Source organism: Hemiscyllium ocellatum, chromosome 6 (genome assembly GCF_020745735.1).
Source record: "Hemiscyllium ocellatum isolate sHemOce1 chromosome 6, sHemOce1.pat.X.cur, whole genome shotgun sequence".
In the NCBI taxonomy this organism is placed as follows: Eukaryota; Metazoa; Chordata; class Chondrichthyes; order Orectolobiformes; family Hemiscylliidae; genus Hemiscyllium; species Hemiscyllium ocellatum.
In genome coordinates this window covers 66,357,459-66,371,707 of record NC_083406.1, presented here as the reverse complement: position 1 = coordinate 66,371,707, position 14,249 = coordinate 66,357,459, and the positions used below count along the sequence as shown (strand labels likewise).

Below are 14,249 nucleotides of genomic sequence, written 5' to 3'. Positions count from 1 at the left end.
TTTGAAATGTGATGATGCTTTAAAAAAAGTGAATGTTTATGATTTCAATAGAAGAGCCTTAACCCGATTTTACCAAGATTTGTCTTACCCTATTTCTTTTTTTCAGCAGAGCTGAATTGGATTGCAATTTGGATTTTTATGCCTTTTTATATACATCCTGGTAGAATAGAGGATGTCAGCAAAATTGGGTTATGAAATCAACTAGAACAGAATCTCAGCAGAAAGAATATTACAATCAAACCAAATTGACTAAGATCTTTCAATTTAAATGCTCAAGTGTCTAATTGAACATATTTGCACGGTAGTTATCATTTCTTGCCAGGTCCGCAGTTAGAGCTAACAACAATAATTTTGGTTCTTTCCAGCATTTACAGATAAGACTGAATATATTAGTTAAAATATACAAATCCTCTGAATACAATTGCTCAGCATTAAAAGGAAAGTCAACGTTTACTTTATATCAGACAAGTGATAATGCATTATTATACCAAAACTTGTTGTATTCCATAAACATATGACTTTTGATAGTAGCAGTTTATCATTGTCTGACAAACAATCGGTAGTTTGTAAAATTAGTAGATGATTTTGTAAATTGAGTTTTCAACTCTAAGGCAGGAATAATTGAGCAAAGGAGTCATATTCCCAGCAAGAAGCATCACATACCCATCATTGTAACCACCGTCATGTCGAGCAGAAGCAAAAACGTCCATCTCAATTAGGTTGTCCTGCAAAGTCTCTAGGAATGTCTGCTTTGCTACATTTCTACATTCAGATGGAAATATGAATGAAGCCAATGAGCTGCATATGTATAAAATAGTGAATGGAAACAGCAAAAATCAAAATCAGCAAAATGGCCAACAAATTAAAAATCAAACATCAGTGCAATGATAGGAATTATAGTGGCAGAGAAACTACTGATGTCCTTTTAAAACATGCTTTCAGAACAGTCATTTACTGGGTTTAAGGTATAAATGTAAAATGGTTCAGATAAAATTACTTCAAATGAATGGACCCTAAAGACTAAGCCTCATATCATTGGCCTGGAGTCTCTACATGTTTTCTGCCCAAATAGCCATACAATGTGGATAGAATTCACTGAAGTAATGTAAAATAAATGCTGAATTTAAAACATAAATGAGTTATGCTTGTTTCAACTTGCACTTATTTTAGTGCCATCCTTCATGCTTGTTCATAAATCAATTTGCACAGAGCAGTCCCTATCTTAAAACAATTCCATGTACCCAGATCAGAATGGTAGATTTCCCCTGATTGGGGTTTTTCAGGATGCACATCATACCTTGATTGAAATTTTGGGTGTGCAGGTACCTGTGGCCACATTAATCCATTGTTAATGGCCTGCAATTCTCACTCAGGTCTGTGTCTCATGCTGGTGAAACATCTTATTTTAAATTCAGTATAGATATGTCCAATTGATCTGATTCTGCTATAAAAGACTGATAACCAGGTGACTAGTCTGGTTTTTTGAGAAGAAATTACCTACACACCTTTAATTGACCAGTTATTGATCATAACTGATATGATCATTTGATTTGGTGATTCATGGGAGATTTTATGCATGGGGTACTCAACTGAGTTTGTGCCTAACTTCATCTTCATAAAACTGGTGCAGTGTTCAGCCCATTGTTTGTACTCCTGCTAGAAACCCCAGGCCATTATATAAACGGAAAACAAACATTGCTTAGACATGTTGCATTTTGTTAGTTATTTACATGGATTTTGAAAAACATGGTATAGAAATATTCTACAAATTTTACATTTACAAATGTTCAGTGTGCAATTTTCTAGAATATGAATAATAAACAGCCACAGCCACTTAGGCCACAGTATTATATTAGCAATGGAAGAAGCCTACCTGGTCTCCAGGGGGATGTTACTGTTGAGGAGCCAGTTGTCCTGCATATGGGCAGGATCCTGTATGCTGGGAGGTGGCTCTGGAGGTGGTGGAAGGTCAGCTGGGCTAGGACTGGGGTTACTGCGTGTAGTGAAGTTCCTTCTGTTCAAAGAGTTAACCGAGGAGGCATGAGGATGGTTTAGAGTATGGGTATGCGTCATTGCAGGTGGAGGTGTTCTGAGCATTGAATGATTTTGCGAAGGATTGGCCAAGTGATCTGAAAAAAAAAACAAAATTGGACATATAAGAGATACTCTTACTGAAATTATCATCTGGTAGTTCACTGACATTTTTACTTGTAAATGTTTTGATTGGGAATACTAAGAGCAGATATATGCTCCTTTTGACCGGCATAAGCTAGCATTATCAAAAGTGCAGCTCAAATGCAGAAAATTAACTGTCAGAAATAAACCCACAGCTAAAACATCTAATCAACTTAATCAACAGAAGTACAATTCACCAACTTTAAATATTGAATTTTTTCTTAGCGGTTTTTAAAAACACAGCAAATGTAATAGATTACTTATTTATCTTGTGTACTTGCTGAGATGTTTACTCTGATCAAATAGTTGTGTCAGTATCTCATAATATATGGGCACAGACGTGTTGTATGAGGTGAAGATTCTGAAAGGGTTACTGTTAAAAATTGCACTAAGATACACCCTATCTAATGCTGCCATAAGGACTTCATTGGGGAAAGGCTGGATAACTCTGAATCTCAAAAGAGGTGGAACTACCATATGGCTTTCCTAATAGTATTTGTAACAAGATCGAGCATATCAATGTAACTTATGCTCAATTGCTAGTATGTAATAAACCACATGTAGCTTACTAGTCTCTTTTCATTGGACTACCAAGTGGTATATTGGTTCAGTTGGTGAAACAGTTCATTTTATGCAAATTAAAATAAAATTCATTGTTTGCCACTGAGATAATTCAATTTCAAATTAATTTTAATTTGCTCAATGCAGTGTCTTAACATGATAGCTAAGCAGCAATACTACATTGAAAATAATCGCTTGTTTGCAGAAAGGTCAGTTTGCTTTCTGTTCACAAATGTTTCCAGACTTGCTGAGTTTCTCCAGTAATTTCTGTTTTTGTTTCAGATCTTCAGCATTTGCAATTCTTTGTTTTATTTTATGCTTTTATACAGTCATTGAGTCACGGAGATGTACAGCTCGGAACTAGACCCTTCAGTCCAATTCATCCATGCTGACCAGATATCCTAACCTAATCTAGTCCCATTTGCGAGCACTTAGCCCATATCCGGCGAAACCTTTCTGATTCGTATACCCATCAAGACGCCTTTTAAATGTTGTAATTATATCGCCCTCCACCAGTTCCTCTGGCAGCTCATTCCATTCATGCACCACCTCTCTGTATGAAAATGGTGCCCCGTAGGTACTTTTAAAATTTTTCCCCTCTCACCCTAAACCAATGCCCTCTGGTTCTGGCCTCCCCCACCCCCAGGTAAAATGCGCTTGCATCTGCTGGTTTGTTTTCAAGAAGGAGATAAATGTAGTTCTTGGGCTAAAGGGATCCAAGAGTTTGGGGAGAAAGTGGGAACAGAGGACTTAATAGAATGATCAACCATGTCTCTTTACCCTATCCCTAATAGAATGATCAACCCATGTCTATTTACCTGTCCCTCATGATTTTATAAACCTCCATGAGGACACCCCTCAGCCTCTGATGCTTCAGGGAAAATAGCCCCAGCCTATTCAGCCTTTTACTCTAGCTTAAATCCTCCAACCCTGGCTGTATTCTTATAAATCTTTCAAGTTTCACTACATCTTTCTGATAGAAAGGAGACCAGAATTGCACAGAATATTTCAAAAGTGGCCCAACCAATGTCCAGTACAGTCACAACATCACCCCAACTCTTATACTCAATGCTCTGACCAATAAAGGTCTGAATTGTGATTAGCTGTGAAGCACTTCCTGCAAGGAAGAATAGCTGAATGACCAAGTCAAAAGTGAAGTCATGAGTTTATGTTTTTATAACGTTTTTATCCCCCAGTCTAATGTAAACTGGGGCAAGCCATTGAGCCCTTTAGTAAGATCATGGTTGATCATTCTATTAAGGATAGAATATATAGACATGGTTGTTCATTCTATTATGTTCTCTGTTCCCACTTTCTCCCAACAATCTTTGATCCCTTTAGCCCAAGAACTACATTTATCTCCTTCTTGAAAACAAACCAGTAGGTGCAAGCACATTTTCTCCAACTTGTTCATCCATTGCACATTCCAGCTTGCCCAAACTGCTTTGGATCAGAAGTTATCCTTGAACAGAAAGACAATGTCTACACAGACACATATCCCTTTCAGTTGTATACATAGATAACTACTTACTCCTACTTGTAAACTCAGCCTAATAAATGTTAATGCCTTTGATGCAAAATCTTTTACTCGAAAGGACACAGTTCTGTACTTCTAACAATTTGATTTTTTAACAGCATTTTTTCAGAACTAATGTTGTAATTTATATATTTTGCTGTATCTTTAAATGGTAATTTGTAACCTCAGTGTTAACATACTTCAGTAAAGTGATAAGGCTGGATTCTTGCTCATATGATTCCTACTTAATTTAGAGAACAGACAATGCTAATGTGATCTATTGAACATGACTTTAGTCTATTTACTTCAGGGACCAACAGTTACTGTGGAATCACACATGTTCTTTCAACAAAAAATGTACTTATAGAGTCTGGAATTTTCCCAATACATTTTCCAAATGTATTAGTTGGAACATTTGGGATGATGTTAATCACAAGGATATAACAGTGCATACTGTCAAACAAGCACTCAAATTACTCCAGTGGTGCCCCATTATCTTGTCAAGATCTAGCAAGGAGTGATATCAGTAAGATGACCATCTTTTAAAGACATCGAACAAGAATTGGGCACACATACCTAGCCAATTTGAGATTGATCACATTCTATTCATGCATTGGCAAGCCAATTGGTGTACAGGATGCTTCTGATACTGCACAGGGGTTAATGGTTAGTAAGGGATAATTTGGCATAACATTTAGTAGAGCCGAAAATGTGTTGCTGGAAAAGCACAGCAGGTCAGGCATCTTCCAAAGAGCAGGAGAATCGACGTTTTGGGCATGAGCCCTTCTTCAGGGCTCATTTAGCAGTCCAAGATGGAGTAAGAAAATCAAAGAGAGAAGGATAACTACAGTCAACAGAGGAGAACAAGAGACATGCATCTACTCAGCTAGAAGTATGAGCTGGTACTCCATTCTGAATCAACGTAATCCACTAATTTCATAAAGAATCATTTTTTTCTACTTGCTTTGATAGACAATAATATCAACAAGATAACAATTCTGTGAAGATTGTGAAAACATTGTTGCACCTTAAATAGTCTTGTAATTCATCAGCCCATTGTATTGGCTTTCTCAACTCATTCCATAATTGTAATAGACCTAAGACTGACATTTAAAATTAATGTGAATCTCAAAACTTGCATTGGACTTCATTGCAAGCTGTTTCACATTAATGAGTATTCATGGAATGCAAACGTGTATCTGAATCTGAAAAGAATGCCCGACGTACTGCAAACACACTGCACAACTTTACTGCTCTATCTCAACCTGCTGTGGGGAAATTGAAATTCTAGATCCTGCTTAAGTAGCTCCACACCTCACACTTCCCAATGTGTGTGTTTTTATAAAATTCCCCTTGCTGCTCTCTCTTCCTTTCTTTCTCACTATCTTCCATTTCCTTTGTTTGGGTTCAGTTATCCCAACATGTTGTATTTGATTTGAATACTGAACTTGCTGTTGACTTGGTGAACAGCACACTGCAGTACACCAGCTTATAATGAATTAATTTCAGCAAACCCAGGATTCTTGTTGAGCATTTGAATTTAGGAGCTAGATTGTCACCCAGCGGTTTACTTATTTACAGATAGAAAAATAAATATTAAATCGTAGTTGAAGTTATTAATCGACAAGAAGTTTGAATGAACAGTAGACAAATAAATGAAGCATATTAAAAGGAAACACTAGATATATGTTTGTATATTGATTACTATTTAGTAAATATAGAATTTACTATTCTTTCTCAAAAGGTATTCCTTCTTTAATTTTCTCAGTAAACTGAAATGGAAGCCCAGTCCATGAGTAAACTTACTTAACATTTAACAGCTAACTGATCCACAGAGACCTTTTCTGCTTCTGCTTATTAAGCTTCAGAATGTTTCCTAATGTGGCCAAGTCAGCTTCAGACATATCTTCAAGACTGTTTTCAATACAGATTAACTAAATACATTTAAGATCTATCCTTATTATATTAGGTGATTAACGGTTTTCAATTTTCAAAATGATATAAGCTCATAAAAATACAACTGTCAATTATATACTTTTCAACAATATATGACTGTGAATTAAATTATTTAACCTTTTCTAAAAAGAGCTATGAAGTTCCACTGCTTAAAATTGACTTCACATTAGTAAGTGCATTTTGAACCAGATAAGTAGGACAGTTCTGCAGTGTAGTGGTAGTGTCCCTACTGCTAGGCCAGAAGTTCTAGGTTCAGATTCCATCTATCCAGAGGTATATCATAACATGTTTGAGCAGGATAATTAAAATTAAGCTGGCTCCTTTGAGAGCAAAGCTATAAAGAGTAATGTTAACAGTTTAGGGTTCTTGTGATATAGTGGTAGTGGTCCTGCCTCTGGGTCAGAGGGTATAGTTTAGACCCCCACTTGCTCCACAGGTGTGTCATAACAACTCTGAACAGGTCAAATAAAAATATCCACCAGCTAAGCAGGGACAGGGTGAGAACGTATATATGTAAAACTAGTTGTGCATTTGTAAACAGTAGCTCATCAAAACAGTTGATGCATTTCTGAATTGGGAACATAAATGTGTAACCATGCAAACACTGAGACAAAAGAATAAGGAATAAATTACAGTCTCATGTGCATTTCACTCATGTATAATTGTGGTTGAATTGTAGCAGTTGGCTATCTGCAACTTTGAACCTGCAGCAATGAAGGAGAGCACACACCATCTGTATTAGAAAAGCCAACATTCATGGCAGATGTGAGGTATCACTAAGAATAAGTGATAGCTAATATTATACCGGAGGAAATCAGCTACACCTAGGAGAAGTTATGTTAACCCCTTCATCTGTCAATGCAAGATGGATTTTTCATGTCATTTAGACTTATTAATAGTGAGTTTTGAGAAGATTTGTAGCTCAGATTGAGGTTCTGGATGTAGGTTTGCTCACTGAGCTGGAAGGTTCATTTCTAGATGTTTTGTCACTCTACTAGGTAACATCTTCAGTTGGCCCCAGGCGAAGCACTGTACAATATTCCTGCTTTCTATTTATATATTTGGGTTTCTTTGGGTTGGTGGTGTCATTTCCTGTGGTGAGGTCATTCCTTTGGTTATGTCATTTCCTGTTCTTTCTCTCAGGGGTGGTAGGTAGGGTCTAACTCGATTTTTTTCTTGATAGATTTATTAATGATTGCAGCATTTTTAGTTCTAGTACAAAAAAATTCAACTCAATAATTAATATCGTACAGGAAACTAGAAAAATGTGCTGTTTATTTCAACTGTGAACAGTAATGAAACAAAAACAGCAATTACTGGAGGAACTCAGCAGGTCTGGCAGCATCTCTGGGGAGAAAGCAGAGTTAATATTTTAAGTCTAGCAACCTTTCTTCAGTGACCCTGCTGAGTTTGTCCAGTGGTTTCTGTTTTTGTTTCAGATTTCCAACATCCATAGTTCTTCATTTTGTTTTAGAGAGTAAACTGTAATGACATTTTTAAGGTTGATTTGTTCACTACCTGATCTGATGCTCATGCTCCAAGGTACTCTAGTCTTGAGGGGTACACAAATAAGCTCTCTGCAGCTAATGGTGCAATGCAACCAGATGTCAGGGCAAATATTGCTCTTTGTTAGTTGTTTAGAGGAATTAGTTATTTAACCTCTTGGGTGGGCGGGGTTAATTTCACTTGTTTAGGACTAGTTTGAGCCAACATGGTCATATGTACACCACATATATCTGTGTTGGGCCTGGAACGTCCATTATTGCACTAATTTTGCCAGTGAATGGCGATCAATTTCACAAAACTAGGGCGAAGGATTCCATACTTTTAGCACACTTTGTGTTCAGTGCAAATCAAATTATAAAATCTTTTCCCTACTTTCAAAGCCACATCTTAGAAGATGGCCTGATCCTCAAAACTGGTGAACACTCCAAGGATGATTTCAATACCATTGGAGTGTTTCACTGTTTCTGGAAACCTTAAAAAATTCTTCTGAGTGCAATGACACAAGATTATATGTACTAATGTTTTGTTAATTTTAATTTTTCCTTAAATTACTGAAGAACAGAAAAGGTTATGTTTTTGCTTTATTCATTCATGGAACGAGAGTGTCACTGGCTAGACCAGCATTTATTGGCCACCTCTAATTGCTTAGCGTGCAAGTAAGAGTCAACCACATTACAGTGGGTCTGGAGTCACATGTAGGCCAGAACAGGCAAGGATGGCGGTTTCCTTCCCTAAAGGACATTAGTGAACCAGATGGGCTTTTCTGAACAATCGTCAATGGATTAGTTTCTTAATTCCAGATTTTCATTGGATTCAAATTCCACCACCTACCATGGCAGGATTTGAACTTGGGTCTCTGAATTAACAATCCAGTGATCATACCACTAGGCTATCACCATTATAATTTTAAAATGTTTCCTATATATTTTGCAGAAGGTAATTCAGAAATGGATTGGCAAAGATGATGGATTGAATGGTTTGTTTTAGTTTCAGAATAAACCTTTTTCACCTGTTTTACTCAAACTTCCTCCAAGTTACCATTCAAAATGGTTTTTTTTCTTTAAAATGGAGCTTTTCTTACAAATTGTGCTTGGCAACACTGTCAAATTGTGCTGTTTCATTTTGCATTGGCCAATAATAATAAATTGGAATAGAATCCCAGTGATGATCAGGGCAACAGGTTTCAAAACTCACACAATGTTGTGCACAACTTGTGCCAGAATTTCCAGTTGATCCCAAAGTAGGAATATTATCACATAGGTTTTTGTGCTTTTGTTGTTCACACAGATTAAAATTGGTGGAATGTGAACCCATGTGGCAACTAAAAATCAAAAGATAAAATAGTTGAGACTAGGTTAAAAGTTAAAAAAAAATCCACTGTTGTTTTTCCTGCAGCCATGGGATTAGGTCATAGAAAGTGTGATATTTGTGGAACAGAATATTTTAAATTTTCAGAAAATACCACAAAAACAAACCAATCTGTTCCAGTACTTAGGCAGCTGTGATGTAGTAAATACCTGTGGGGCCTTAATAATTACAGCAGATGTATGAAAGAGAAACAAAAACATATGAATAAAAACAATTAGATAAACAAAAATAGAAGGGACAAGCTGTTTGCTTAATTCAGCAACATGAGTTTGAAACTCAATAATAAGCAACTTCCCATTAACGTTAGGAACAATGCTGAAGAAATGTATGTTGTGTTATGGACTCAATTTGACACAAGATGGTTAATAAAAGACAATAAACATGATGAATGTGGAAATAGATTGTAACAATAAACAACATTGTTGATAGAGTCGACTCAGCAGTTTTGTTTACAGATGTTGCCTGGTTTGCTGTTTCCCCTGAACTTTCTGATTTTGTTTCAGATTTCCAATACCTCGAGTTTTGTTTGTGCTTTTAGTTTTAATGGAAAGGTAAGTTGAAGTGTCAGCTTAATTAAGGGATGAACAGAAAAATAGTCAGTTTAAATGATTTGAAGGAACACAATGACACTTGGGTGAAATTAACATCACTAGCATCAACTAGGATTGTTGGAGAAGCAAACATTTAAATTAGGCATGGTGCCTTTTGAAAATGAGGCGATCAAGTATTTTAGTACTGAGTTGTTGCTCTGACCACTGGTGCTTGCTACAATCACAGCTGCATTTCAATTGTAACTCAGCCTTATGCCACAGTCACTCTATGACACAACTATTATGTTGCAGGAAATCCAGGTAATAGTGATATTAGCTGACCTCATATTTAATTGCAATATCATAGAGTCATAGAGATGTACAGCATGGAAAAAGACCCTTCGGCCCAACCCGTCCATGCCGACCAGATATCCCAACGCAATCTAGTCCCACCCGCCAGCACCCGACACATATCCCTCCAAACCTTTCCTATTCATATACCCATCCAGATGCCTTTTAAACATTGCAATCGTACCAGCCTCCACCAATTCCTCTGGCAACTCATTCCACTCATGTACCACCCTCTGCATGAAAAAGTTGCCCCTTTACTCCCTTTTATATCTTTCCCCTCTCACCCTAAATTTATGCCCTCTAGTTCTAGACTCCCCCACCCCAGGAAAGCGACTTATCTATTCATCTTATCTCCTCCCCTCACGATTTTATAAACCTCCATAAGGTCACCCCTCAGCCACCAACCCGCCAGGGAAACCAGCCTCAGCCTATTCAACTTCTTCCTCTAGCTCAAATTCTCCAACCCTGGCAACATCCTTGTAAATCTTTTCTGAACCCTTTCAAGTTTTACAACATCCTTATGATAGGAAGGAGACCAGAAATGCACACAATATTCCAAAAGTGCCCTAACCAATAACCTCCCAACTCGTATACTCAATACTCAATTGAAAGCATACCAAACACCTTCATCACTATCCTAGCTACCTGCGACTCCACTTTCAAGGAGCTATGTACCTGCACTCCAAGGTCTCTTTGTTCAGCGATACACCCCAGGACATTACTATTAAGTATATAAGTCCTACTAAGATTTGCTTTCCCAAAATGTAGCACCTTGCATTTATCTGAATTAAACTCCATCTGCCACTTCTCAGCCCATTGGCCCATCTGATCAAGATCCTGTTGTAATCTGAGGTAACCTTCTTCATTGTTCACTACACCTCCAATTTTGGTATCATCTGCAAACTTATTAACTATACCTCTTATGCTCATGTCCAAACCATTTATATAAATGACAAAAAGTAGTGGACCCAGCACTGATCCTTGTGGCACTCCACTGGTCACAGGCCTCCAGTCTGAAAAAAAAATCTCCATCACCACCCTCTGTCTTCTATCTTTGAGCCAGTTCTGTATTCAAATAGCTAGTTGTCCCTGTATTCCATGAGATCTAACCTTGCTAACCAGTTTCCAATGGGGAACCTTGTCGAACGCCTTACTGAAGTCCATATACATCATGTCCACCTCTCTGCCCTCATCAATCGTCTTTGTTACTTCTTCAAAAAACTCAATCAAGTTTGTGAGACATGATTTCCCATGCACAAAGCCATGTTGACCATCCTAATCAATCCTTGCCTTTCCAAGTACGTATACATCCTGTCCCTAAGGATTCCCTCCATCACCGAGGTCAGGCTCACTGGTCTACAGTTCCCTGGTTTGTCCTTACCACCCTTCTTAAACAGTGGCATCACATTAGCCAATGTCCAGTCTTCCGGCACTTCACCTGTGACTATCAATGATACAAATAACTCAGCAAGAGGTCCAGAAATCACTTTCCTAGCTTCCCACAGGGTTCTCAGGTTCACCTGATCATGTCCTGGGGATTTATCCACTTTGATGTGTTTCAAGTCATCCAGCACTTCCTCCTCTGTAATATGGATATTTTGCAAGAGGTTACCATCTATTTCCCTACAGTCTATACCTTCCATATCCTTTTCCCCAGTAAACACTGATGCAAAATACTTGTTTAGTATCTCCCCCATCTCCTGTGGCTCCACACAAAGGCCACCTTGCTGATTTTTGAGGGGCCCTATTCTCTCCCTAGTTACCCTTGTGTCCTTAATGTTTTTTTTTAAAGACTCTTTAGATTCTCCTTAACTCTATTTGCCAAAGCTATCTCATGTCCCCTTTTTGGCCTCCTACTGCCTTTATACTCTAAGGATTCATTTAATTTATCTTGTCTATATCTGACATATGCTTCCTTCTTTTTCTTAACCAAACCCTCAATTTCTTTCGTCATCCAGCATTCCTTATAACTACCAGCCTTTTCTTTTACTCTTACAGGAATACACGGTGTCTGGACACTCATTATCTCATTTCTGATGGCTTCCCATTTTCCAGCTGTCCCGTTACCTGCAAACATCTGTCCCCAATCAGCTTTTGAAAGTTCTTGCCTACTACCATCAAAATTGGCCTTTCTCCAATTTAGAACTTCAACTTTTAGATCTGCGCTATCCTTTTCCAACACTGGCCCCAAAGTGCTCCCCCCACTGACACCTCAGTCACCTTCCCTGCCTTATTTCCCAAGAGTAGGGCAAGTTCTGCACCTTCTCTAGTAGGTACATCCAGATACTGAATAAAATTTTTTGCACATACTTACCTAATTCCTCTCCATCTAAACCCTGAAACCTATGGCAGTCGCAGTCTATATTTGGAAAGTTAAAATCCCCAACCATAACCATCCTATTATCCTTACAGATAGCTGAGATCTCCTCACAAAATTTGTTTCTCAATTTCCCTCTGACTATTAGGGGGTCTATAAACACAATCCCAATAAGGAGATCATCCCTTTCTTATTTCTCAGTTCCACCCAAATAACTTCCCTGGATGTATTTCCAGGAATATCCTCCCTTTGTACAGCTGTAATGCTATCCATTGTGCTGGAAACTGTCCACGGGTGAAAGATCTGATATCAGGTGAAAAATCCTGCCTCATGGATTTTCATTGTGCTAACATAGGTGTCAGATATTTAAATTTCTATGTGCTACAAGCAACACAACAAAAACTTTGCTAAATTGTGCACGGTAAGATTCAGCTAAGAGGAAGTGCAATGGAATAGTAAGTAGGCTTTGTCACTCAGGAGTAAAATATTAACGTGTAAACAGTATATTGCTAAGCGAAATTTTCCAAATCCGTGGTAAAAATGAAATTATTAAGATAAGAAGTTATTCTTGTTTTTAAAAAACATAATAAATTCTCAAAACCCTTGTCTTAATATTTCTCTGCAAAGTAGTTCATTTCAAATAATGTTTATATTTATAATTACAGAATATTTTGCAACGTACAAGTTTTAAACGTGAACTTGGAAGAGATCAGTATTTCAGAAAATATATTATTTTCTTTATTATGCATACCCCTAAATGCTTTTGGGCTTTTGTCATATAGGGGTAGTGTCCATATTTCTGGACTGTAAAGTCTGGGTTCCAATCTCACTTGCCAATGGAGATGTGCCATGCCATTTTTGAACTGGTCATTAGAAACAAAAGCTAACTACTTGTAATTGTTTTAACTCAACTCAACACTTCAAATTGAACAACTGTGAAGTGCAGAAGCTGGAGTTCAAACTGAGGTTATACACATCATCAAGAATGATACACATTGAATTGTTATACTCTTACATTGAAAGAGTCATTCTCACAATTGCCATTGGATTAACTGTCTTCAGTAACTGATGTCCATAAAATACAAACGATTATCCCCTAAAGCCTTGGGTGAAAAATCTAAAGGGATTTTTTTTTGCGAACAGTGTGGTTGGAAACATAATCAAACAAATAGATACTGCGTATTTAGCTGATAAGGTAAAACTATACCTTCTCAGGTTACCCATGTGACCTTGGGCTTCTTACAATGCCTTACCATTTAATTTGGGGATTCAATATATGTTTGACGACCTCTTCACTTCCCAGGTCAAATTTACTGCTGTAAACCTCAGTTGAAATCAATATTTGTAGATGATTACTCCACACTAAAATGTCTTGAAATTGACAGCAATGCATATAGAATCTGGCCACTATGAACAGTATCAAATGACAACAGGTTTTGGCAGTTAAACCAGGACAAACAAAATGCTCTTTTACATGCAATTCATAAATTAATTATTTTAGTTAAAATTAAATTCATAAATTGGTTTTCATTGAAGTAACTATTCAAGGCAATTACTGGCTTTTCTTAGCTTACATAGCCTCTTACTACAAATTTACAAAAACATAACTTGAACATGCACCAGCCCATTTATTAAATAAGCTTGAATTATGATTCATCATTGTTCGTCTCAATTTATCAATCGCAGACATAAGCAACTTACACAAGGCATGGAGAAGAGAACAGTTTGCCAATAGTTTCACGTATATTCCTGGAAAGGATGAAGTCTTTCTCAAAAAAGTGCTTATAAAGTTCTCATAAAATAGTTATTGAAAGTGAAAATGTAAATAGTTACGAATTATTGTCTCTAAGGGGCATTTAAAACTGGACTCTCATTTTTGCTCAATTAGATTTCACTAATCCATCAAGTTTCAAATGCATGGAAGAATGCAAAAGACTACTAGAAATTATAATCACATAATTTAACATTT

The 14,249-nt window shown here is 37.2% G+C and overlaps 1 protein-coding gene across 8 annotated transcripts in view; it reads right to left on the bottom strand.

Annotated features, from left to right (window-relative positions):
- Positions 1-14,249, bottom strand: part of tenm4 (teneurin transmembrane protein 4) — a 452,208-nt gene that overhangs the window by 239,675 nt on the left and 198,284 nt on the right. For 4 of the 8 annotated variants that reach the window (XM_060826616.1, XM_060826618.1, XM_060826619.1 and 1 more), the window contains one exon: positions 1,874-2,049. In XM_060826616.1, the coding sequence (XP_060682599.1) occupies positions 1,874-2,049 (176 nt within the window). Of the gene's footprint in view, positions 1-663; positions 763-1,873; positions 2,130-14,249 lie in introns of all 8 variants that reach the window. The other 4 variants (XM_060826612.1, XM_060826613.1, XM_060826615.1 and 1 more) reach the window with 2 other exon arrangements.